Consider the following 27934-nt stretch of genomic DNA (forward strand, 5'->3'; position numbering starts at 1 on the left):
GCACTTCACATTGTTCTATAGTTCTCAAAAAAAATCTTAAAATCCAAGAATGCAATATAACTTAATCACATGGCAGATAATGAAATTAATGCAATTGTTAAAATTTGAAATTGAAAACTAGTCTTAGGAGGGGTGACCATCAAACTAAAACAAAAATCTAGTTCACCAATTTCCTTCAGGGAAGGAAACCTCACGCTTACGTGGAACTGATCTACATAGGACTGCAGGCCCAATGCATTCTGGCTGAAATGGCCAAACAGGCTGAATCAGTTCAAGGTCAGTTAGGGATGGACAAAAAAAAAAGTGGTCTTTCCAGCGGTGTCCACAACTCATGAAAGAACTGACCAAAAACAAAAAGCTTAATCTAGGAACCTGTTAATGCAACCCACCATTACCTTCTTCGGGGCAATTAAGGTTTGGCATAAATGATGCCCTCAGCTCATGAATGAATTAAAAAAAAACTAGTTATCTCAAGCAGTTAAACAAGATTGATAGTACATGTATTTCTTTTGCATGTTGCAAGTCGTCTATATCTTGCTCATTTCGGCTGGTTAAATGGGTTATTGCTAGTGATCTGTTCTAATAATTTTCCAATAAATGAAGTTAAGCTAATGAGTTCTTGATTTCCCAGTCATGATTTATTATCCTCTTGAAACAAATCCATGCTTCATTGGCTTGCCAGCAATCCCTATCTTGGGTGAGTTTTTGCATAGATAAATATTTTTCTTCCAAATTCTTTTCTGTTTTTGAGGATATATCTCCTGATTGCTACCAGCTCTTATTTAGAGTTACTTAATGTGGATCTTTTTTGAAGAGGTAACAAGTAGGTTAGACCAGGGAAACCCAGTGGATGTGGTCTATCTAGACTTTCAAAAGGCCTTTGATAAGGTGCCACACGGGAGGCTGCTGAGCAAGGTGAGGGCCCATGGTGTTCGAGGTGAGCTGCTGGGATGGATTGAGGATTGGCTGTCTAACAGAAGGCAGAGAGTTGGGATAAAAGGTTCTTTTTCAGAATGGCAGCCGGTGACGAGCGGTGTCCCGCAGGGTTCGGTGCTGGGGCCACAGCTGTTCGCATTATATATTAACGATTTGGATGAGGGAACCGGGGGCATTCTAGCGAAGTTTGCCGATGATACGAAGTTAGGTGGACAGGCAGGTAGTACTGAGGAAGTGGGGAGGCTGCAGAAGGATCTTGACAGGTTGGGAGAGTGGTCCAGGAAATGGCTGATGGAATTTAACGTGAGCAAGTGCGAGGTCTTGCACTTTGGCAAAAAGAATAAAAGCATAGACTACTTTCTAAATGGTGAGAAAATTAATAAAGCCAAAGCACAAAGGGATCCTGGAGTGCTAGTCCAGGATTCTCTAAAGGTAAACATGCAGGTTGAGTCCGTGATTAAGAAAGCGAATGCAATGTTGTCTCTTATCTCAAGAGGGTTGGAATATAAAAGCAGAGATGTACTACTAAGACTTTATAAAGCTCTGGTTAGGCCCCATTTGGAGTACTGTGTCCAGTTTTGGTCCCCACACCTCAGGAAGGACATACTGGCACTGGAACGTGTCCAGCGGAGATTCACACGGATGATCCCTGGAATGACAGGTCTAACATATGAGGAACGGCTGAGGATACTGGGATTGTATTCGTTGGAGTTTAGAAGATTAAGGGGAGACTTAATAGAGACGTACAAAATAATACATGGCTTGGAAAAGGTGGATGCTAGGAAATTGTTTCAGTTAAACGAGGAGACTAGGACCCGTGGAAACAGCCTTAGAATTAGAGGGGGTCATTTCAGAACAGAAATGCGGAGGCATTTCTTCAGCCAGAGAGTGGTGGGCCTGTGGAATTCATTGCCACGGAGTGCAGTGGAAGCCGGGACGCTAAATGTCTTCAAGGCTGAGATTGATAGATTCTTGTTGTCTCGAGGAATTAAGGGCTACGGGGAGAACGCTGGTAAGTGGAGCTGAAATGCGCATCAGCCATGATTGAATGGCGGAGTGGACTTGATGGGCCGAATGGCCTTACTTCCACTCCTATGTCTTATGGTCTTATGGTCTTATGATCTATAGATTTTATGCAATTTCCATTGACGTTAATAAATATTTAAATACAGGATGCCGACAAGAGAGTTACTGACTAGTTAGCAGATATGTTTTCTAGAATTAGAATCTGCATAACTCATTTACAAGCTTTATATAATTACACAAATTAAGCTATTTATTTATACACTTGCCCAATGTTATTGAAAACTACATAATTATCTGCATATCTTTAAAATTGCAGCTGCTCAGTTCATTTATAAACGAGATGATTACAACAGAAGAGCCTTTGCCGAGGAACCTCTGGAAGAAGGTGATGAATATGCAGAAGATAAATTGGAAGAACCTTTCTACGGTAATCAGCCATTACTAAGTGAAGTTGATCAAGGTACGCTAAATTGTTATAGCATCAACTGCAAGTACAATTTTACATAATTGAAATATGGCTTCCATTTTTCAATTACCAGATATATTTTACAATTTTCTGTAAAATATATAATGCCAAGTAAGTGAGTGAAAATTAAAAGCTATGCTATTAGTGTTATAGGCATACCTGCATAAAATGGACTGTAGTACTACCCTCTAAACGGCAATTGGCACTGGCCAATAAATTCTGGCCTTGCCAGTGATCGCCATATTCCAAGAACAAAAAAAATCTTGTTTTGTTTCTCTATTTGTCTCATGCCCATATCCTAAAGAAAAAAGTCCATTGCAGCCTTGATCGTGCCTCATTATCCACAGGTTTTCAGGAAAGAGAACTCCACTATCCTAATGGGGAAAAAAATGTAGTATTCTGACTTCACTTCTAATTGCTCTGATTTTAGAATTACATTCCTTTTTTCTGCAAATCTCTGCCTTCAAATGATTCATGATATACACTTACCAAATCCCATTGTTATTTTAATGCATTTGATTAGCTCAATCCTCAGTCTTGTAGGGATTCAGTTTACAAAAGCAGTATTCAGAATTTAGCCTTGAAGTCAGGCATCATTCTGATAAGATTTGTCTTCCCAAAATTTCCTCCCTGATTTATGGTGCCTAAAACTTGAAGACAGGGCCCCTAGGGTCTAAATTGACTAAGATTGTGTATAATTGAAGCAACAGTGTCTTTCAGTTTTATTCCAACTTTCTTGAGCTAAAGGCAACTTAGTTTTGTTTGATTTTTGTACCTACATCTGTCCTGTCTTTTCAATGACTTCCGTGCACTGAGATCAATATCCATTATATAACCTTATGAATAAGGAATGAGAATGTCATTCAGTCCTTTAAGCCAGCTCCACCATTCAATAAGATCACATCTGCTATGATCACATTTCTGCTTACCCCTGATAACCTTTACATTTCCTTGCTCAACAAGAATTGATCTATTTTGCCTTAAAAATATTATCTGTTAGCCAGCCAGATATGCATGCTGATATGTTACCTGCTCCAACGCAAGTTTTTATTTTCTGCAGTAACCTTTGATATGGCACTTTATTAAATGTTTTCTGAAAATTGAAGTACATCCACTTTATTTTAATCCATAGTACCTCCTCGAAGGCCTCCACTAGATTGATCAAATATGAGTTCCCTTTTACAAAGCCATGTTGACTCTGCCTGATTACCTTGAACTTGTAAAAGTGCACTGTTGTAGCACCTTTAATATTAATTTCTGACATTTTCCTGATTGCAGAATGTAGTATGCACTGCATTCCTATTATCACCTTTCAATGTTACCTCATTAAAAATATTCAGTAAGGTTAGTCATGTATGATTTGCCTTTTACAAAATCATGCTGGCCTTAAATGACTCTAACCTTTCCGAGTGCTTGTTGATTCCCACCCCCCGGACTTTTGTTGCTGAAACATTAGCCTGCAATGATGGCAGAATAACTAGCCCATATTTCAAGAAGGTGTCATGTTTTCAACTCTCTAGCCGATGGCAAATCCCCCATTTTGGTGGGAAGATCAGAGGATTATGGTAAGCCCTTTCGCTGTCTCCAGTTTCACTTCCTTTAGCAATCTTGGGTGCAAACCATCTGTGCCAGGCATCTTAGCCAGTCTTTGCCGTACATCCTTCCTCTTGCTTTCACCCTATCCATTACCTTTACTGCCAAGATTCTATCAGCATTCTGTTCCTTGGTAAACACTATTACAATGTATTTACCAGTACACAATCCTTTATCCGAAATTCTTGGGGCCAGTTGTTTTTCGGATTTCGGAAGTTTTTGGATTTCAGAATAAATGTCATTTTCACAGTGAAATAAAAAAAAATTTACCAAACAGCAGACCCGTGTGACTAGTACGGATGCTAAGACACAATTGACACCTCCCGGTGCTAGGCCACGCTGTCACGCCATATCTGAATGACATGGGTTGAGTGGGTGTGGAGTTGGGTCACGTGTTTGCACGTCAAGCAACCATGCTATACAGAAAAAAACTTCACTAGCAAAACTTCGGATTCCAGAATTCTGGATAAAGGAATTATCCTGTACTAATTATTATAGCCTTCCCCAGCTCCTCAAAAGCAGATATCACCTTCTTTGTCCCTAAAAGGACCCACTTATTCTCTTTATACCAGCATAATATTCAGACCATGAGAAGAATTTTGGGATCACTTTTATGTTAACTGCCGTTCTATTTTTGTACTTTCTCTCTCTATCTCCTCTCTTAACTTCCTGTTTTGACCTAGTTTTCACTTAAATAATTCAACTGAAATATATCATCCACCCTTATTTGTTTCCTCGAGAACTATGGAGTATGATGAGGATAAATGTGAGCTTGGCTACTTTAGAAGGAAGAATAGAAAGGCAGCATACTGTTTAAATGGAGAGACATTGCAAAACGCGGTGATTGAGGGATTTGAGTGTCTTCGTACATGAATCACAATGTTAATATATTGGTACAGCAAGTGATTAGAAAGGCAAATAGAATGTTGATTATTCCAAGTGAAATAGAATATGAAAATAGGTATATTTTACTGCAAAGTTAGAAGTGTATTAGTGGATGTGTGTACAGTTTTGGTCTCCTAAGAAAGAGTGTAATTGCTTTATAAGCAAATCAAAGGAGGAACACTCAATATATTCTTGAGATAAAGTAACATTTTGTGAAGAACGGTTAAATAGGTTAGATCTTATCTAAAGCTTAAAAGATGAAGGTCATCTTATTGAATCACAAAAGATCTTGAATGCATTGGGTAGCATGGTTACCTGAACAATGTTTCCTTTTGTGGCGGAAGTTAAAACAAGAAAACATACTTAAGAATAAAAGGCATAACTTTGAAGACTAATGAGAATTATTTTTCTGTCGTAAGAGTGTGGAATTCTCTTCCCCAGAAGATAATGGAAGTCGGGTCTTTAAGTTTATTAAGATTGGCTCTAATTAAGTCGGGTCTTTAAGAGACAGATTTTCGTTTGACAAAGAAGTTGAGGGTTATGGGGAGGGGCAGATGGAAAAGCAGAGTTGAAGCCTGAACCAGATCAGTCAAGATCTTATTGAATGGTGGAGCAGGTTTGAAGAACTAAATGGTTTGCTTCAACCTTGAAGACCTATGTTGCTATCTCATTGAGAAGTATCAAATATGTATCTCTGTCAAATGAGCCCAGGCATGGCGGGACTGTCTTATGAGGAGTATATTAGGATTCTGTTAATTGGTGTTTAGAAGAATGAGAGGTGACCTTACTGAAATATAAAAGATTCTTAGAGGCAGTAGATGCAGGAGAGATTGTTTTACCTTGTGGGATGGTGTAGACCCAGAGGGCAATAATTGGTCTGCCATTTGTGACAGATAAGGAATTTCTTGTCCCAGAAGGTAGTGAATCTGTGGAATTCTTTACCATAGAGGCTGAGTCATTTAGTATATTCAAGGCTGAGGTAGATTTTTAATCAGTAAAGGAATCGAGGCTTATGTGGAAAAGGCAGGAAAGTGGAATTGAGGTGTATCAGATTAACCGTGATCTCATTGGATAGCTGTGGAAGCTCAGTGGACTGTGCAACTTACTTATAACAACATAGCAGTAATACCACCATCCATTTAGACAATGGGTCACTCTTATCTTTATTACACCAACCCACTTTGTATCTATAACCCTAATAGCCTTGTCGTGCAAAAAAATCTATTTATGTGAATTCTGAATTTTTTTGATTTTATGACCTAGCCTCAACAGGATTTTAATGGAGAGTTCCAGATTCCTATAGCCCAACGTAAAAGAGTGCTTCCTGAAAAATTGGCTCTAATTTTAAGAATATGTTCCCTTGTTCTGTACTCTTCTACGACCGAAAGTAGTTTCTTTCTATCTTGTGTTAACCACCTGATGAAGGAGCAGTGCTCTGAAAGCTAGTGCTTCCAAATAAACCTGTTGGACTATAACCTGGTGTTGTGTGATTTTTAACTTTGTACATCCCAGGCCAACACCGGCATCTCCAAATCATGGTCTCCATTCTCAAATCCCTGCAGAGATTTTCTCGCACCTTATGTTTTTATTTCAGATGCTTTGAAATATCCTGTTTGTTTTTATTATATCCTTTGTGAGGTTTGGTGCTTTGAATTGAGTACAGTGCTCTTTTTAAAGTCTAACCAGGGTATTATTTAATTAATATAATTTCCATTCACATTGGAATAAAGTCCAATATTCATGAACCTTTTTATGCTTGTTGGAAATGTTTTTTATGTATTTTACACTCGGCCCTTAAATCTCGCTGCTCCTTGGCTTGCCATTCAGAAATACTGTGACTTCCTCCTTTCCAAAATGGGTGATCACGTACTTGACAAAGTTGAACTTCATTTACCACAGATTTTAATTAATTTAAGCTATTAAACTCAGTAGAAACTTGCTGCTCTCATTTGTGCTATTTACTGTGTCACCTAACCTGGCGTCAGCAAACTTTTGTGTGCAACTCTGTTCCATATTTATAAATTCAATGAAATGCTGAGCTCCCTGTATAATTAAATCCTTGGGGATACCAATAGTAACATTGTGTTAATTAAGGTTCTTAATTGTTGTCCCTACTTTCTGTCCCTTAGCTCCTAATGAATTCCGTAGGTTTGAAGCTGGAGGCTTTCCTCTTGCGTGCTTTCTGACCCATGCAATATGCTTGTGATTTCAGCGAGCTATTCTGGAGAGCATAGAGTAGAGGTTAGTTGTCAATAGGAGCATTAAACACTTCTCTCCCATCTCCTCCACTTTCATCTCCAACATCAAAAGCAAAGATCTCATGAACTTCTTTAGCACTAAGTTTCAGAACATTTGATCTGTTGTTTCTGCCATTTATCACCCTTCCCCCTAACTACAAGACCAAACTTGTTGTAAAATTCTCCCTTTGTCTGGTTTCTATCCCGTTCCCCTCTCTAAGTTCATTTTGTCGAAGCAACCCGCTTCACATTTTCTCTACCTGACTCACTACTTACTGGCCATCCAACTTTTCCATATTGTTGTTGGTTTTCTCCTCTTTGATATCTCATTTAGATTAGATTACTTACAGTGTGGAAACGGGCCCTTCGGCCCAACAAGTCCACACTGACCCGCCGAAGTGCAACCCACCCAGACCCATTCCCCTACATTTACCCCTTCACCTAACACTACGGGCAATTTAGCATGACCATTTCACCTAACCTTCACATTTTTGGACTGTGGTAGGAAACCAGAGCACTCAGAAGAAACCCACCCAGACACGGGAAGAATGTGCAAACTCCACACAGTTGTCTGAGGCGGGAATTGAACCCAGGTCTCTGGCGCTGTGAGGCAGCAGTGCTAACCACTGTGCCATCGTGCTTCCCTGGCCTGACTTTTATGGGGTAATAACAGTGAAACATTTAAATCTGTCATTGCTTTTTCTCCTCAGAAAACAAGCCTTAAGACTGTTGTCTGTCCTTGCAAGGTTTTGTTGCGTCTTCAACCTCACATCCCTTTCCAAAGAACCTGAATACATTGCCACCTCCCAAACTCATGCCTGACTTTCACAGGACTCCACGTTTGAATTCCTCCAATCAGGTTCCCACCACCTCATTTACTTTTAGGAAGGGTAAACATCTTTGCTCAGTCTGCTCAACCTCTCTGCAACCTTGTTGACATGGTTGAGCACGCTATCCTCTTTATTTATCTAATGCTTCTCCTTAGTTCACCTGGATGATATTGCATTTTCTGTGTTTCATTCTTATTTATCCAATCATAGCCAGAGGAGTATCTGCGAAAGTCTCTCATTTCACTTCAGCATGGTTACCTCTGGTGTCCCCCAGGAATCCTTTTTCTCATCTGTATACTTTCTGTGAGCCATTGTGCTACAGAATCATAGAATCCCTACAGCATAGAAGCAGATCATTTGGTCCATCAAGTCCACACCAACCATCTGAAGAGCATCCTACTCAGACCCACCCCTCTATACCTGTAACCCTGCATTTTCTGTAACTAATCCATCTAGACTGCACATCCCTGGACACAGTGGACAATTTAGCAAGGTCAGTCCACCTAATCCTTGGACTGTAGGAGGAAACCAGAGCACCCAGAAGAAACCCATGCAGACAAGGGGTGAATATGCAAATTCCACAGTCACCCTAGGCTGGAATCGAACCCAGGTCCCTGGCGCTGTGAGGCAACAGTGCTAACTGCTCAGTCACCATGCCATGCATAATGCTCTCAAAGGCTCACGTAAGTCAGTTGGGAAAATTGGATGAGATTGGCAAAAATTGAAACCTTTGTACTGAGACAAGAAAATCCAGTTCTCCAACCAAATGTTGAACAGCGAGATGAGAATCTCACTAATGAGTCACAAGATCCATTTGCATCCATTTGATACATGACCTTCCATTTTGAAGGCTGTAATGCTGGAAAAGCACAGCCAGTCAGGCACCATCTGAGGCTAGGAGAATCAACATTCCGGGCATAAACCTTTCATCAGGAATGAGGCTTCTTCAAGTTGTGTGTCAGTGATGACACTTCTTTCTCCCCTTTAGCTGTCTCTATATTGTCAGACAGCTTATTCAACTTCTGATAGTAGATGAGCATTAATCTCCGGCAATTAATATTGTGATTCCTGAAAGCATTGTGTTCAGTCCCAGCATGAACTCTGTTCCCTAGTCGTTGAGTTCCATCCCTTTCCCTGGCAATGTTCTGAAGCTGTACCTGACTGTAAGGTTTATGTTATATTTGACCCTGAAATCAGCCTGTGAACATACATCTGTATCATAATTAAGATGGTCAGTTTCCACCTTCATAATATTTCTGGAGTCTGCCAAAAACCATATCCATTTCTTTGTACAGTTGATTCCTGTAATAAATTTCTGGTTAGTCTCTGTATCTTCCATAAAGACAAACTCATCCAAAATCCTACCTTTGTTTGGATTCACACTAAATCCCAGTTACCTTATACTTCTGTACCACGTGAGCCACATTGCTTTCAAGTTAAGCAATGCCTTGCTTTTAAAATGTTTCTCCTTGTTTCCAAATGCCTTTGTGATTTCACTGTTCTAAATCGTTGTAATCTAATCTGACCATCTTGGAATTCTGTGCTCCTTTCCTAATTCTAGCCTGTTGAGCGTGACTGATTTTAATTGCTTTAATTTGGTCGCTGTGCTAGATCACAAAGTCTGAAATTTCTTCTCTAAGGTCTCCACTGACCTTTCCTCATTTTTATGGTGCTTCTAAAATTTTAACCCGTATTTCAAATCAACCTGTTCATAGATGTTATTACACACTCTGGAGCAGGTGGGATTTGAATCCAGGTTTCCTAGTCTAGTAGTAGAGATTTTATCACTGTGCTGCAAGAGGGTCCAAATCTTTAACCAGCTTTTGATCATCTCCCCTGATACCATGTTAAATGTCTTGGTGTCATATTTCTTCATAATGCATCCTGACAATTTTTATGATGTTGACATTGCTTTAAATTTTTTTTTCCACAACCTTTTTTGCATGTTCTTACACAGGTTCAGAATGAAAATTGGCTGTGCCTCCTGAGCAAACCTTCAACTTGTCAGAAAATCCTTTCCCGGAGAGGACAACACAAAAAAAATGAATTAGATAAAGCTAACCGTCTAAATTGACAACATCATAGATTGAGGTCATTGGAGATTTCCCGACCTGTCAGGAAGCTAGAATTCTATCCCTAGCTAAGGAACACTAAATAAAGCTGCAATGGCACTGTTGGTCCAGCTGACATGTGAATGATAATGAGTTTTGGATGAGACAATCTTCCATTCCACATGAATTGCCCAGCTTCCACTTGGAATATTTTGATAATGGAATTTTTCCCGAATGGCTTTATGGGAATTTTAACTTTGTGAGTAGAAAGAGTTATTTCCAAGTGCTATAATAAAGCCATTTAGTTTTTTAAAGATTTGGGTTAAAATACACAGAAACAAAAATATTCATCCACTCAATTAATTTTTTCCATATTAGTATATTGATTTTCATGCTGTATGTTTACTAGGGACCTAACTGAATACACTTTTATGTTTCAGCTCGTCTTCATTCCTGTCTAGATAAAATGCGAGAAGTCTTGGGGGAGTCTGTATCAGATCAAGTCATGGTCAATGCTGTGCTGAATAGTCAGTATGATGCACATAAAGCCCTGGACCTTGTGCTATCTGAGGACAACCAACAAAAAACAAAATTAAAGATGCAGAGTACAATCCCTACACGGAAATCCACAGTAGGTATGTGAATCTTTTAGGTTGTATGTGTTTTAATCGTCTCATTTACCAAAGGAAACAGCAAAGTATATGTCCAGATGTTTTGGTCTTCAGATGATGAGAGACCTGACAAACACCTGAGGTTTTGCTATGGCACTGTATCGAAGTCCCAATGCATAGATTCTCTAGGTATTACTTGTGAGCTTTAAACTTATGATGGACAATTTCCCTACTTCTAGGATCCTGTGTGACTGACTCTGAGTTGGAGTTTGTGACTTTGAACAGTTCTAACCTGCTTACAAAGATAGTTAGCTGGGCAATGTTAGATAGTAAAAATCCTAGTCTGACTCTTGGGTAACTATAACTAAAACCCTTAAATGTCTCCAGCAGACCCAATGACCCATCTGCTTCCCTGTCAATCTGGCCCCCTAACTTTGACACACTTACTGCCCTTCCCACTTGGAGAAAGCGAGGGCTACAGATGCTGGAGACCAGAATTGAAAAGTATGACACTGGAAAAGCACAGCAAGTCAGGCAGCATCTGAGGAGCAGGAGAGTTGACGTTTTGGGCATAAGCCCTTCATCAGGAATGTGGTGGGGGTCAATAGGGGGTAAGGGTGCTGAGAGATAAATAGGAGGAGGGCTGTGGCTGGGGGGGAAGGTAACTTGGATGGCCATAGGTAGATGCAGGTGGGGGTGATGGTGATAGATCGGATTGGAGGGTGGAGCAGATAGGTGAGAAGGAAGATTGACAGGTGGGACAGTTCAAGAGAGTGGTGCCGTATTGGAGGGTTGGATCTGGGAAGAGGTAGGGGAAGGGAAGATGAGAAAACTGGTGAAATCAACATTGACGCCATGTGGTAGGAAGGTCCCAAAGCAGAAGATGAGTTCTTCCTCCAGGTGTCAGGTGGCTAGGATTTGACGGTGGAGGAGGCCAAGGATTTGCATGTCCTTGGCAGAGTGGGAAGGGCAGTTGAAGTGGTTGGCTATAGGGCAGTGGGGTTGTTTGGCACATATGTCCCAGAGATGTTCTCTGAAACGTTCCGCGAGTTGGCATCCTGTCTCCTCAATGTAGAGGAGACCACGTCGAGAGCAATGGACAGAATAGATGAGGTATTTGAACGTGCAGGAAAATCTCTGCCATTTGTGGAAGGATCCTTTAGGGCCTTGGATGGAGGTGAGGGGGAAGATATGGGCGCAGGTTTTGCACCTCTTATGGTGCTCTACCCACTTATCTTACATACCTTTTCATTGTGGCTCTTCAAAGAGCATTTTGCGCGTTTAAACTCTTTATTTACCAGAATACTGCAGCTAATGCGAGGAAAAGAGGGTGTAGTTTCTACATGGATTTTGCGCTGCTATCTCTGAGGATTACTGTACTGAGTCAGGAGGATCCTACAACAGAATACTGCTCAGAAAAAGTGGTTCAAGACCATGGCTTCTTGAAAGTGGCCATGCAAGTAGATAGGAGAAAGTGAGGACTGCAGATGCTGGAGATCAGAGCTGGAAATGTGTTGCTGGAAAAGTGCAGCAGGTAAAGCAGCATCCAAGGGGCAGGAGAATCGACGTTTCGGGCATGAGCCCTTCTTCAGGAATGAGAAGGGCTCATGCCCGAAACGTCGATTCTCCTGCTCCTTGGATGCTGCCTGACCTGCTGCGCTTTTCCAGCAACACATTTCCATGCAAGTAGATAGGCTGGTAAAGAAGACATATGGCATGTTTGCCTTTATTGGTTGGGGAATTGAGTACAAGAGTTAGAATGTCATGTTGCAGCTTTATAATTTGATTGGGCCACACTTAGAGTATTGAGTTCAATTCTGGTCGCCATATTGCAGGAAGGTTGAGGATCCTTTGGAGAGGGTGCAGAAGAGGTGAACCAGGATGTTGCCTGGATTAGAGGGTATGAGCTATAAGGAGAGGCTAGAAGAACACGGGTTGTTTTCTCAGGAGCAGCGGATTTAATCAAAGTCTGTAAAATTGAGATACATAGATAGGGTTGACGGTAAAAATCTTTTTCCCAGAGTTGAAATGTGTAATACCAAGTGGAATGCCTTTAAGGTGAAAGGGGAAAGTTCAAAGGAGATGTGAGGGGCAATTTGTTTTTACGCAGAGAGTGGTAGGAATCTGGAACGCACTGCCAGGGCTGGAGATAGATAAGTAGGACGTTTAAGGGACTTTTAGATAAGCACATGTATATGCAGTGAATGGAGAGATATTTACGAGAGGACGTAATTACAAATTGAGGGGTGATAGATTTAAGGCAGATGTCAGAGGCAGGTTCTTTACACAGAGAGTGGTAAGGGCATGGAATGCCCTACCTGCTAATGTAGTCAAGTCAGCCATATTAGGGAGATTTAAACAATCCTTAGATAAGCACGTGGATAATTTTGGGATGGTGTAGGGGGACAAGCTGAAAATAGTTCACAGGTCAGCGCAACATCGAGGGCCGAAGGGCCTGTTCTGCGCTGTATTGTTCTATGTTCTACATGGACCAAGGGCAGGCAGATGGATTTGTTTAATTTGGTGTCATGTTCAGCACAACATCGAGGGCTGAAGGGCCTGATTTGCGCTGTATTGTTCTATGTTCTAAAAATGACAAGAAGGTCAATATGTTTTTTTGTCTGACTGGGTCAGAAATAGGATTTCTGATCCTGATCAAATGATCTGAGCCATCATATAATTTCAAAACTTTGAGAAGATTCTGTAGTCAAAGATGAAACTTGGCTAATTCCACAGGTTAGCATTTTTTTATGTTGGATTTCATCATGCATATAAAACTGTGGATTAGCATGTTAGTGCAGAAATTATGGAACCCAGGTGTGAGTTTTAGCCTGCCAGGTGAATATACATATATCTTGCTGACCTTTGCATTTAATTAATACTTACTTTTCTGCAGCACAACTGTTTGTGAATTTTAGCTTAAGTTATCCCACACTACAGTTGTACGACTGGTACTTTGGTTGAAGATTGACATGTGTGATACTGTGGACCACTTGAGCAGCCAAGATGGATCACTTAGCACTTTTGGCTAAAGATTGCTGCACATACTTAATCTTTAGCACCTATGTGTGGGGCTCTTGATCATTAAGGATGAGAATATTTGTGGAGCCGCCTCCTCCAGTGAGTTGTTTAACTGTCCACTACCATTCATGACTGGATGTGGCAGGACTGCAGAGCTCAGGTCTCATCCTTTGATTGTGCTATTCCCTAGCTGTGTCTGTTACCTATTGCCTATGCTGTTTGGCGTATGCTGTTATTCCTGTTTGGTAGCTTCAACAGGTTGACACCTCATTTTTAAGTGTGCTTGGTGCTGCTCCTGGTATGCTCTGTGCGTACTCCATTGAACCAGAGTTGATCTGGCGTGATGGTAGTGGTTGAGTGGGAGAATATGCTGGGTCGTGAGGTTGCAGATGGTGTTGAAGTACAATTCTGCAGTTGTTAGTGGTCCACAGTGCCTCATGCATGGCCAGGCTTAAGTTGCTAGATCTGTTCAAAATCTGTCCCATTTAGCATTATAGTGCCACACAACATGGAGGGTATTCTCAACGTGAAAGGTATTCTCAAGATGGAGGCAAGACTTCTGCACAAAGACTGTGTAGTGGTCACTCTTAACAATACTGTCTTAACTCTGCAGCCAGCAGCTTGGTAAGGGGTGAGGTTGAGTATACTTCTCCCTCTTGTTGGTTCCTTCACCACCTGCTGCAGAACCAGTCTAGCAGCTATATCCTTAAGGACCTGACCAGCTCAATCAGTGATGAACATTGAAATCTCTAACCAAGAACGTATTTTTAGCCCTTGCCACCCTTAGTGGTTCCTCAATGTGTTGTTTAACGTGGAGGACTACTGATTCAACAGCCAAGGCAGGACAGTACATAGTAATCATCAAGTACTTTCTTTACCCATGTTTCCTTCATGAGGACTGAGATCAACATTGAGGACTCTTGGGGCAACTTCCTCCTGATTGTTTACCACTGTGCCACTGCCTTTACTGGGTCTCCATGCTGGTGGGACAGGATACATCTAATGATAGTGGTGGTGATGCCTGAGACATAGTCACACTCATGGATTAATGCCGTATAGACAATGTCAGGCTGTCGCTTCACTCGTGTGTGAGACAGCTCTCCCAGTTTTAGGGCTAACCAGCCAGATGGTAGGAGAATAGGGTTGTTTTTGCCATTGTCATTTATGGTGCCTAGGTTAGTATCGCGTGGTCTGTCTGGTTCCCTTTCTTTGTTGAGACTTTTCATAGCAATTGTTACAGCTGAGTGGCTTGCTGGCCGTTTCAGCGGTCAGTTGAGAATCAGTTGCATTGCTGTGACTCTGAAGTCACATGTAGGCCAGACTAGGTGAGGAGAGAAAGATTTTCTTTCCTGAAGGACGTTAGTGAGCCAGATGGCTTTTTCTGACACTCAACAATGGTTTTATCGTCATCAGTAGATTCTACGTATTTTTCAAAACTGTTCAGAAGAAGGATCACTGGACCCAAGATGTCAACTCTGTTTTCTGTCCATAGATGCTGTCAGACCTGGTGCGTTTCTCCAACTATTTTGTTGCGAGTAGTGGTGTTCCCTTGCATCTGCGATCCTTAGAACACAAAATATTTTTTATTCCAAAGAATGTTCTTGAAATTTGCTTAAGGGCTACTTTTTGATTTTCTGGGGTTCCTTTTTGATTTGCAAGAGTTCCTTTTTCATTGCTTCTAACTCATTTATTAGATGACCTCATTATACTGCAACAATACCTTGTGCTTGTGCTGACGTATAGGCTTGCACTGAAGCAGAATTCAGAGATTTCATCAGTATTTTTACTAATTATCAGTCCTTTTATAAACTTAAAGTGACATCACACAAGGAAAGCATTGATTTCCGGCACACAATGATATTTAAATTGACACAAGAGGCGAAAGTTACCAAACGTTTTACACAAAGTAACTGACAGACACACAAGGAAATCATTACCACAAATACACTTTAGATTTAGTGAGATCATTTTTCCAGTGACTTTTAGACAAAGTTAGAACATTTTTACCAGATACTCCCATGTAAACTGCATCTCTGATCTCAATGCCAGACTTAAGTTTAACAGTTCATTGCAAATGGATCAACCACAATTTTCCGTGTAAAATAATTCTTGAAATTATGCAGCCTTAAACAAAAACTAATGGTGGAAATGGTTAGTTCTCTTGTTAGAGATGGTTACTGCCTGGCAATTGTGTGGTATAAATGTTATTGAAATTTACCAACCCAAGCCTGTATGTTGAACTGCATGCCATGCTGCTCAGAAATTTTCAGATTTTTGCTCTCTGTTGTATCAGTTGACAAATGGCCAAATGGTGAGTGTTTTAAAGGTCAGGGTACAGTAAATAGTAGAGATGGGAGCATAAAATTCCAGCTACATTGATAGATTGAATGGGCAAAAGTGGCAGATGAATTTTGACGTAGATCAGTATACGGTAATTCATTTTTTGATCAGAAAAAGAGTAAATTCAAATTTTTTCTAAAATATTACAAACCTAGGTACAGTGGAGACACCAAGGTTGGTTTGATCTCATCCTGCTTCCAGGGAGAGGGATGGCATTTTGGTAGCTATGGCATGGAATTTGGTGCAGAGAATGAGAACATTATCTTCAGTGTTCACACTATTTAATTGTAACAAATTATTACTTGTTCTGAGTGTAAGGTAAGGCGTTTGTTGAATTAGCAAATGTAGCAGAGTGGAAAAAAGGTTAAATTTTACAATTCTACAATTCTGTCGATAGTGAAATGGAGCCAGAATGCTTTAGGGCTGCAAGACTTAAACGATGGATAAACTGAGAATGCAGTGGGGCTTGGGGGTGACTTGTTTGAGGAATTTAGGATTTTGAAAGGAAGTGATAGTTTTTTTGAGGGCAAGTGTTTCCACTGATGAAACTATCTGGAATGAATGGACATTATCTTAAAATAAGAATCATGTGATTCAGGAGAGAAGACAGGAAGTGCCTAAACAGAAGATATGTAATGGATGGAATAATTACAGAGAACTATTCCACAAAGGCAGATCCCAACAGATATTTGCTTACCAATGGTATTAGTGATTTTGGCGTCAAGGTAGGACTTTTGGATAAAGATCGGACAGAATGGGCTTGCGGAGCCTTGCCAGGTGCTTAATAATGCAACCTAAAAGGGCAGATCCATCACACAATCTAGGATTTGGTCAGACTACCTTTCAAGCTAACTGATAAAATGGTCCTAAGTGGACAAATAGCAGGAAATGTAATCATATTGCAGACAATAATTTATGTATTTTTTAGCTGGCTGCATGTCAGTTATTTTCTTGTGGCTACATCTAAGGCAAACTCCAATAGTCTAACTAATTTCTACCTGGTTCATTGAAGTAGGTTCTTATTATCAGATGAATGTACAGAATATCCAGAAATTTTATTTGTGGATTTCTTAATATTTTGGTCCGAGACAATGATGGTTTTAGGCTTCAGTGAATGTCCTCTTTTTGTGAATCTTTCTGATCAAAAAAGAAATGTACATTTATATATCTCAACATGGTTAGATGATTTCTAATCAAGATGTTGTCAGTGCTTCCATCGTAAGTTTTGTGAAGTGATTTTAATTTCTTGCATTCTAACATGTAACAACTAGCACATTCCAAATTTAAAGTAATAATGTGCTGGATGTAATAAGATCATGGGCGACATGGTGGCTCAGTGATTACCATTGCCTCACAGTGTCAGAGACCCGGGTTTGATTCCAGCCTTGGGTGACTGTGTATGTGATGTTGGCACATTCTTTCTGTGTCTGTGTGCATTTCTGCTGGATGTTCCAGTTTCCTCCCACAGTCCAAGGATGTGCAGGTTAGGAGGAATGGCCATGCTAAGTTGTCTGTAGTGTCCAGGGATGTGCAGATGGGTTAGCCATGTTAAATGTGAGGTTATGGGGATAGGATGGTTGGGGGTGCTGTGATGCTATTAGGAAGGTCTGTGCAGACTTGATGGTGAAAGTGGGGACTGCAGATGCTGGAGTTCAGAGTCAAGATTAGAGTGGTGCTGGAAAAGCACAGCAGGTCAGGCAGCATCCGAGGAGCAGAAAAATCGACGTTTCGGGCAAAAGCCCTTCATCAGGAATTCCTTTATACCCCTCATTCCTGATGAAGAGCTTTTGCCCGAAACACCGATTTTCCTGCTCCTCGGATGCTGCTTGACCTGCTGTGCTTTCCCAGCACCACTCTAATCTTGACCCAGACTTGATGGGCCAAATGCCTCTTTCCACACTGTTGGCACTCTGTTTAGGGCAGCACGGTGGCTCAGTGATTAATTAGCACTGCTGCCACACAGTGCAATGGACCAGCGTTCAATTCCAGCCTTGGGCAACTGTCTGTGGAGTTTGCATATTCTCCCTGTGTCTGCATGAGTTTCCTCTGGATGCTCCAGTTTCCTCCCACTGTCCAGAGATATGCAGGTGAGGGGAATTGGCCATGCTAAATTGTCCATAGTGTTCAGGGATGTATAAGTCAGGTGCACCAGTTAGGGGAGATACAGAGTAATGGGTCTTGGTGGGATATTCTTTGAAGGGGCAATGTGGTCTTGTTGGGCGAAGGGCCTGTTTCCACACTCTGGGGATTCTTTAAAAAAAAAGGAGTAAAATTTGGCAGTTTGATTCTTCGAGTGTACTCTGCCGTTTGATCATGGCTGATCAGTTTCTCAACCCCAAATAATGAACTCGTCAGGCAGCGTCTGCAGAGAGAGAAAGGGTGATTATGTTTTAGGTCCATTTTGTTTTAATAAGGCCTTTCACCTAAACCTTGCTTTTGTTTTTCTTTCCGTAGATGCTGCCTGACCTACTGATATTTCCTGCATATTGTATTTTCATTTTAGATTGTAGCATCCAGAGCAGTTTACTTCTATCTATTTAATTAGTTTTGATAATTTTATATTTTTGAAAAGTCATTTTAGTAACAAATGCCTTTTTTCCTTTTGTTTCTTTTGTGGCCCCGTCTTCTTCCAATCTGACAAAATTGGGGATTGCCTTTGGGTTTCTGAAATCCTATTTGGTTTCTTGTTCATTATCTGACCATTTCTGGCTATCGTAAGGTAAGGAGATATATTTTATTCATCCAAATTAGTAGATTCTAAACACCCAGATTCACGTTTACCAGTAATGTTATTAGATGATACTGATAATTCTTCAGCTTTTGATTTGAGTATTCTATTGTCGACCAAATCTGAGTTAAGTTGTGTGTCTGCTCCCATGGCAGCCTGTGAATCTGTTAATAATGAAAGTGCAAATGGGGGAGAGGAAACCTCAGCACAGTGCATTTCGTTGTTGGAAATGATCCAAGAAACCCCAAATGTGGTACAGACAGATGTGAAGATGTTGAATGGCCCATTGACTGACCAGGCTACAATAAGTTCAGACAGAGGCATAAATCTCGCATATCTGATTAAAGCCAGTGAACATAGTGATCAAGATTTGAATTCAACTATGCTACCTCTCTGTGATGTTTCAGAATTGCCTCCAGTAATGAATTTTGAACAGTCTGTCAGGCCTGCATCAGACATATCAAGGTTGTCTGTATTAACACAAAATAATACTGAAGGAACTTTGCAACCTTCCCCAACGTCCCTCTCAAAACTGTCTTTTACAATATTAAACGCCAATCACCTTTCATCCAACTCTTTAAATGCGCCAGCACAAAACCCTGAGTGCTTAACTTCATCTCTTAGGGCTTTGAGTCTTGTCGATCAACTGAACCAACACCAGCAGAAAAGTAATGGACTCAATAATACTCTGGTTACAAATGCCCAAAGCAGTCCAGTAGACATAACAGGAGGAAACAATTTGTCCTTTCATCAATATGGAAGTCCGTCTCTAGCTGATCTTATTGAGGAACATGAAAAAAATAGTCCCAACAGCTCAGTTTCCTCCTCTGTTCCTTCTCAGTTTCAGTCAGTAACGTCAGCGCATAGTGCAATATTGCCATTAGGGTCTTTATCTTTGGCACAGTTAGCCAGTGAATGCCAGACTAAAACAACAACAGATACATTCACAGGATCGTTGTCATCTTTAATAACACCCAAACCAATGTGTACTTCTGAAATGGGGAAAATGTCACTGTTTGATTTGATCACAGAAAATACTCAGCAAATGCCTGAAAATTCAAAAGCAAAGGATGCTCATTTTGTTACATGTGAAATTCCGCATTCTTCAGAAAAAGCCATAGGGCAGCTATCTACTGATTTGAATGTGCTGACACAACAAAATACCTGTGCACTGGACACTGATCTTCTAAGCATGTTTGTCCAAAAATCTGACCTCCAAAATACAAAGCCGGCAAATTACAAAACATTTAATAGGAATGCAAGTATTCATAATCACAAGCTTTCAAAGCGAACGAGGACCACATCTTGGACAAAACATTGTTGTGCTGAACCATCTTGTTTTGCTCTTGCAATATGTTTTCAGAATCCTGTAAGAAAAAAGAAAAAGTCTTTACTTAATATTCACACAACATTTTTATATAGCAGGCAAGTTCCAGAAACAAAGGGAGAAGATCAGATTCCTTTATTTGAAATAAAACCATTTGACTTCAGTACACCTTCTCCAGATGATATTATAAAGGCTAGCCAGAAGAAAGCTTTTATTAGAGACTAAGGCTAATATGATGCTGCCTTCCTTTGTTTTATACTGGGGGATTTTTTTTTTGTTGTGTTGAAGAATATTTTGGACTGGATCTTCATTTGAATTTTTGGGGAAGTTGTTCAATTACAGGCGTTGTTTCAGGCTGTTGGTGCATATTAAAAAAGACGGAAGGTTGTTGGCAAACTTTCCACACTTTGTTTAGTTCAGTCACTGGGTACTATCCATTATGACATAATGATGACCTTTACCTCAAAGATATGTGTATGTATATAATCTTCATTCTTCATGTGATGTATTCAGATGACTTCATTTGGACCAATCTTTATAAAAATGTTAGATTTTTATTTTTATTTTTAATTTTTCTAATATTCTTAACTGGATTTTACAGAAATACAACTTTGGTGTATTTGTAATTTTTCTATAATTCTAATAGTGAAAAGCAGTTTTCCAATTTGCAAGAATTTCTTTCTTTCTTTCCCAAACTGAAGTTGGGCATTTAACAAAAATTTGTTGCACTTGCTTCAAGTGAAACCACACTACAGAAGACTGTGATGCAAGAATTAATATTTTTTAAAACATATAAGATCCTAAAAGGTGCAAAATGGTGTTTTTTGGTGATGCTGTGGAACTGGTTGTTTTTTCAGCACTGTTCTGTGCATTTGCTCAAATTGCGAATCTAAGCTCTTCCTTTATATCACAGTTGATAACCATGCAAAACAGTAATTCCACTGGAAGTATGTAAGTTGTATGAGAGTCTAGAATAGTCAATTTTAAGATCACTTAAGTTTATACCAATTACTGCACAAAAGTTCACTTCTAAAATATCAATGAGACAGGCATAAAGGTTGTGTTGTGAATTAGTATTTTCCATTACTGCCTCATATTGACCTCTATGAAATATAAGCAGACACTTTCATTTTACTATGTCATAGCTGATGTCAGAAAATCAAATAAAATATAGTGGGGGTAACGTTTCTCTTCCAGCAGTGCAAAACTGTCAGTAAATTGGCCATAGCGCTTTTACTGTGTCTGTTATTATTTTCCATTGACTTCAAAAATATTGCCAAGATTTTCTTTTTACTTCAAATCAAGTGTAAGTAACAGAAAAACCAGGAAACAAGGTTCCAACAATCGTTCTGTGATCTTAAGTTGAAGGACAATTACTATAAAATAGACAGCCAATTTACAATTTGTTTCTTTCACACTGCTGGAGTGGACTAGTTTCACACCTAAGCCTAGTCCTCTTGTTAGCCATTGTAGTCAGGCATTTTTTGTCTTCTCTGGTGAAATGGTGAAGTAGGTTAAGCTGTTAAATTGTAGGATTTCCTTCCAATGATATTGCAGTTACTGCCCCTACTTCTTGTGCGATCACTGAATCTCATCCTCCAACTTGCAAACTGACAAAAATGGTTTGATAAAAAAGTCAGATTGTAAATAGATTAAAATTGGACAGCTGTATGTTCAAGTCCATTGTTGTACATGACTTGATTCGCCCACTACAGTTGCAATTTCATGAGCTGAAAGTTTTGGAGTGAACTTACCATTGAAATACGATCTCTGCAGAATTTCAACTTATTGTTTTTGTCACTGTAATTGACACTGGCATGTTTTATTGTTCATGCTTAATGTTATATATTTAAAAGATGCAAAAGATTTTAACAGATATTAGAAAATTAAAATGATTTGATCGAGCTATTCATAAGCCAATATTTTAAAACTTGAATACATTTCAAATGAGTTAATTTACTACCAGTATATATTTTTATATAAAAGTTAAATCACTGAATTTAGATTTTATAGTGTTATTTAATATTGAGATTTTGAATTTGTAATGTCATTGAAAATTGGTCTTATGGATTCTGGACGACATGAATAAATTCAGTTTTAAACAAAAGAAGGTTATTGCCTGGATTGTGCATTGAGAATAATGGTGAGGCTAACATTAGTGAATTAACTGCATTAGATAAAATGACAGCAGCCTTCAGATCGTATGGTTGCAGTTAAAACTGGAAATTCAGAAGATATAGTCTTGATTTAACCTACTACATCACAGATTGTGCTGTAATGTTAAAGTGGGTCCTTGATTTATGAATATTTGACATTTGAACACAACCTCATAGAGGTGTCATTTTAACTAAATATTTCCGTACTTACAGCTGTTTATATTATCCTGTATTATGTTCCGACTTGCAAATAAATTGACTTGTGAATAAATTGACTTAAAAATGGAACCCCTTTGTGATGTACAGATTGCCCATACCTTGCTGACAGGTTCAATACTAAGATTATTGAAAGGATGTGAAGTTACAGTGGTTAATCATCCTCTCACATTAAGGCAGCTAAGTTTAGGGCTGGTGTTTTTAGAAATGGATCAGGCTGAGATGTAAGGTTGCGATATGGTCAAGTTGGACCAAAAGGTCTGTTTCTATGCTGTATGACTCTCTCTCTCTCTCTCTATAACTAAATCCTTAGCAGTTACACTGGCTTAACAATCTCATTGGCCCTGAACATTTAATTTTATGTGTGTAGAAGGTGTTACTTCTGTTAAAATTGGTACGCTATTGGTGATTTTTAAAAACAAATGCTTAAATTTTCTGTGCCTACACTTAGGCCTTTCTCAGTCATCTATCTTTCTTTCCTAATTTTTATTTTGCTTTCTGTACATCGTTTATAAGTAATTTCTGCTTTATGCTTCCTGGTTTAGAATCTGTGTTGTGAGAATTCTTTAACCTTCCATGAGGTTAAAGAGCTTTCACTGTTTCTTGAACCACTCTCAAGCATCAGACATTTCCCTGAAGAAGGTGCTGTGCTGGATGACATGGTGGGTGTGCCTGCGCTGAAAAGCCCTCAAGCTCTCTGGGCAGTTGACACTGCAGCAAATGGCAAGTGCCATTCCTTTTTTTGCTTTGTACAAAATCTTCCCTTTTTCAGTTTTACAAACTTAGTTTCCTAGTTAAGAAACACTTGTAGCTGCTAAATGGAGCTAGATGTGTTGGGTGCTAAACTGAAGAAGAAGGAAGGGAACAATTTACAGTCTGGAAGACAAAATAGAACACAAGGCCTTATTGACCCAAAAGATCCTTAAAAAAAATCACGGAAAGTAAAATAAGGTTAAGAAAGTGTTGTTTGAGGAGCTGGCAGCTGATGATAAGCAAATGAAAGCAGAAGTCAGTGATCAGAACAGTAGAAGGAAAAACATGAGAGAAAATGTAACAAGGAGAAAAATATGAAATTGAAGATGCTCAGTCAAGTACGTAGGTCATGAGCTGTCAGCAAAATAATTTAACTTGGATCCTGAAAAGTTGAGAATTGTAACAGACATACAGCAATCAATGGATGTGATAGCTGTACAATAGTTTGTTGGATTCGTGAGCTAATGAGCAAAATTCTTGCTTAATTTGTCATCAGATTGGCAGTGATTTTACATAAGTGTTGACAAGGATATGCAGTGGTACTGGGGCACAGAATAAGTAGCAGCTTTTATTCAAATAAAAAAAAACTAGCAACAACAGATCAACATGTTGTGGAAGTCATTAACACTACAATGACATTTAATCTGAATCTTTCTTTAATCAGACACCAGGCATTCCCCAGGGAAGGAACATCACCCCAATAATGAGCAGATACCAGACAAAAAACAACAACCAACTCACGCGTGTCATCAAAAAAACCAATACACTTTAAAGATAATGAAAGAAATGCATACGTGAGATTCCAGAATTAATAGAGTTTTGTTAATAACTTCTAAACAAAAAAAACCCGAAAGAACTGTGGATGCTGGAAATCAGAAACAAAAACAGAATTTGTTGGGAAAACTCAGCAGGTCTGGGCAGATAAAAGAATGGGTAAATGTCATCACAGGAGAATGAAAAGCTGCTAATGTGGACTGTTAGTGGCTGATAATGGGTTGTTTGTAGTCCATGTAATATCTGGTCTGCGGGGGGTTGGGTTAAGGGTGGCACGGTGGCTAAGTGGTTAGCATTGCTGCCTCACAGTGCCAGGCACCCAGGATCGATTCCAGCCTTAGGTCACTGCCTGCATGGAGTTTGCACCTTCTGCCCATGTCTGTGTGGGTTTCCTCCCATAATCCAAAGATGTGCAGGTCAGGTGAATTGGCCATGCTAAATTGCCCATGGTGTTCAGGGGTGTGTAGATTAGGTGCATTAGTCTGGAGTAAATGTAGAGTAATAGGGTAGGGGAATGTTCTGGGTGAGTTACTCTTCAGAGGGCCGGTGTGGACTTTTTGGGCCCAATGGCCTATCCCCACTATCGGGACTGTATGATTCTATACATAGCACACTTGGATCATCAAGACAACCCATTGTGATTTCTAATTTATATACACAGAATAAGCAGTTCAGGTTTAAACCCCATCACCAGCTTCTCTAGGATATTTGTGAATAGACTATAAAAGCAGGCCTTACTAGCAAACCCCATATCCCATGACTAAATTTTCAAAAGTTAGTAATCCTGGAAATGTATATCAGCAACTATTAAACAAAAAGTTTTAATTTTAGATCTTCTGCATTAAATGATTGTCCTGCCTCAAGTTTGCAAATACTGGTGGATTTCCAGTATTGCAATTTTGATTTTAAACCTGGAAATTAAGTAGTGTTTTTTTCAACTTTGTAGATGCTTGAAATCTGAAGTCAAAACAGATTGTCCTGGAGATAATCAGATCAAGTAGCATCTCAGGATAGAGAAGCAGAATGAATGTTTAATGTCAAATATGATCTTTAGAACTGAAGGAAGGTAGAAATAGTTTGGGTATTATGTCATCTGAAAGAAGGAAAAGGGGAGAAGAACAAAATGTAGGGTCCTGGGATAGGTAGAGATTAAAATGCTCAAGATGTTGTGGAATAAAAGACACAGTAGATGGGAATGGTTAAAGTGAACATACAAAGCATTTTTCCCAGTGCAATGAGCAGCTTTGTCCAAAAACATAAACATGAAAAATAAGACTCAAACTAGCACATGATCAAAAGTCAGAATCAAACTTGGGCACAGGCTTAATGGTCTAAGATTGTTGAAGTCTTTGAACCTGGAAGGTTGAAATTGGAAAATTAGGTCCTGCTCTTTGAGCTTACATTGAATTTCACTGGAAAACACTGCCGCAGAAACATAAGCAGGGGAACAAAGTGGTACATTAAACTGGTCATCAACCAGATATTTGGGTTCATTCTTGTGTACTGAGTGGCAGTGTTTCACAAGGCAGTCATCCAATCTATTTCATCTCCCTAACATAGCAAATATAGTAGACTAAACTGAAAGAAATATCAATAAGTAGCTGTCTCACCTACAAGCAGTTTTAGGGCCATGGGCAGTGAGAAATGGGTAGGTGTTTACATCTTCTTTGACTACTTGGGAAAGTTCTGAAATACAGGAAATGTTACTACTATTGCTGAGGACCCTGTCAATCTGGGGAGGGGTTGGCTGGGGTAGTGAAGAGATTAACTTGGTTCAGGGAAAAGGAGGATGCATACGAAGCACTTGTTGAACGTCGCATTATCAAAACAGAAGACAGCAAGTGAAACCGAAAAAAAAGCAGCAGAACAAGGATATGTATGGATACCCATAGCAGCACCATTTGGAGGAAGTGGGATGAATTAAAGAAAATGATTCAGTGAAAATAGACAAATTCAAGAATGGGTTTGGCCAGGTATATGGGGATGGTGGTGAAAACCTATTCAGTCTCTGTTTAAGAATGAAATGGAGAGCCCAGAGATGTCCTGGTGACTTGAGGTGTAGAGAGTTCGGACCTTCATAGAGTCGTAGAGATGTACAGCATGGAAACAGACCGTTCGGTCCAACCCGTCCATGCCAACCAGATATCCCAACCCAATCTAATCCCAACTGCCAGCACCTGACCCATATCCCTCCAAACCCTTCCTATTCATATACCCATCCAAATGCCTTTTAAATGTTGCAATTTTACCAGCCTCCACCACTTCCTCTGGCAGCTCATTCCATGCATGTACCATCCTCTGCATGAAATAGTTGCCCCGTAGGTCTCTTTTATATCTTTCCCCTCTCACCCTAAACCTATGCCCTCTTGGTAGGGAGGATTCAGGTCTAATAAATTGGAAATTTTTGAAATGAGGTCAGGTGTCAAAAAGGTTGTGATATAGGGGGTGGGAAGAAATTGGACCAAGAGAGAAAAATATTTATGACAGGCAAAGTAAGTTCATAAGGGCAGGAGCAAGCTGAAATAAGTCTATCAGGGCAGTCCTGTTATAGAATTTCATTTTTATTATTTTATTTCATTCAGCATCTGAACACAAGCTTCTGATCACATATGGAACGGAAAAAAGTGAGATTCATGTTACAGGTTAATCATCTGTTTGTATGCAAATCATTGGTTTCATTGGTTACCGAAAATGCAACAATAATGGTGGTCCAAGCTGAACGCAGTGCTGAATTCTTACACAAAATTGAAAACTGAAATGACTGTCAAACTTGGATATTTAACACATATGAGCTTTGCTGAAAAATAACACCTTTTGTCTGAGTGTTTCATTTTGTGCACTGTCATAAAAACAGAATTGTGGAGGCATAGCAGGAAGCCAATCAACCCATTGTGCTTGTGCTTGTTCCATTACCTAGTACCAGTCTCCTACCTTTTCCCTTCTATCCCTGCACACCATTTCTAACTAAATAATTGTCCATTGCCCACTTGAATGCTTTAGTTGAACCTTCCTCCGCCACGTTTCCAGGCAGTGCATTGCTACTGTATGAAAACATTTTTTTCTCACATCACCCTTGTTTTGCATACCACTTGAAATCTATACTCTCTCTTTTTTTGTTTTATGAGCAGGAGCGGCTTCTCCCTGTTTGCTCTGTCCAGCTCATGGCTTTGATAATCTTGAGCAAATCTCCTCGCAGCCGTTTTCTGTTCAGGGAGAACAATCCCAACCTCTTCAATCTATCCTCATAACTGAAGTTTCTCATAAGAATCATTGAATGCTATTGTGTGGAAAGAGGCCATTCAGTCCATCAAATCACCAGACCTCTGAAGAGCATCCCACCCAGGCTCAGCCCCCTACTCTACCTCCTAACCCTATAAAGAGGCCCATGATCAGTGGATCAGGAGCCTGAACAGCATGTATTTGGAATTGGGAATTTTTTTTTTTTTAAACATTTTTTACTGAGTAGATGTCTTGCTATATTTTTGAGAATATCTATTCAGTGAAAGATAATATGTTCAAAATTTGGGAATCCACTGATTATTGTAAGTGCTACTCTGTTAAAGATAGAATGGATTAGATCAGTAAAAAACACATACGTCTACACTGTCAAAAAAGTGCTGCAAACTGAATTTGCAAAGTGTTTTTCTTTTCAGCAATACAGGTTTTGTTTTGGGTCCAAGCTGAGTGTGCATATTTTTGGTGTAGATTGTGATGAATATCTTTTTGGGTGGGTTGTTTAGTGTAGCTGCTTGAGTGTGTGCAATGGAAGTATACAGAGCTGACAGAATCTAACACTGATTTGACTCCAGCAATGCCATTTGTGACAAGATGACCTCCTTTAAACTTGCTTGGCTGCACATGTTCAGCAACAAGAAATATCTCCCTGGTTGTCCTATTTAAAAGGATCAGTAATCACTTTTATCTTAGTTACTCATTGATATCTGCTGGCTATTGCTAACCTGTAAAAGTATCATTTAAATTTGA

The 27934-nt window shown here is 39.7% G+C and overlaps 1 protein-coding gene across 3 annotated transcripts in view; it reads left to right on the forward strand.

The window, feature by feature from the left end:
• The window catches only part of hbs1l (HBS1-like translational GTPase), a 173305-nt gene that overhangs the window by 19951 nt on the left and 125420 nt on the right, over positions 1-27934 (forward strand). The window contains exons 3-5 of one of the 3 annotated variants that reach the window (XM_087982009.1): positions 2279-2422; positions 10465-10659; positions 18721-19392. In XM_087982009.1, the coding sequence (XP_087838135.1) occupies positions 2279-2422; positions 10465-10659; positions 18721-19392 (1011 nt within the window). The remainder of the gene's footprint in view (positions 1-2278; positions 2423-10464; positions 10660-18720; positions 19393-27934) is intronic. The other 2 variants (XM_087982014.1, XM_043686247.2) reach the window with 2 other exon arrangements.

This window comes from Chiloscyllium plagiosum, unplaced genomic scaffold, assembly GCF_037043375.1.
Source record: "Chiloscyllium plagiosum isolate Xiang-an unplaced genomic scaffold, Cpla_swu_hap1 HiC_scaffold_3, whole genome shotgun sequence".
NCBI lineage: Eukaryota > Metazoa > Chordata > Chondrichthyes > Orectolobiformes > Hemiscylliidae > Chiloscyllium > Chiloscyllium plagiosum.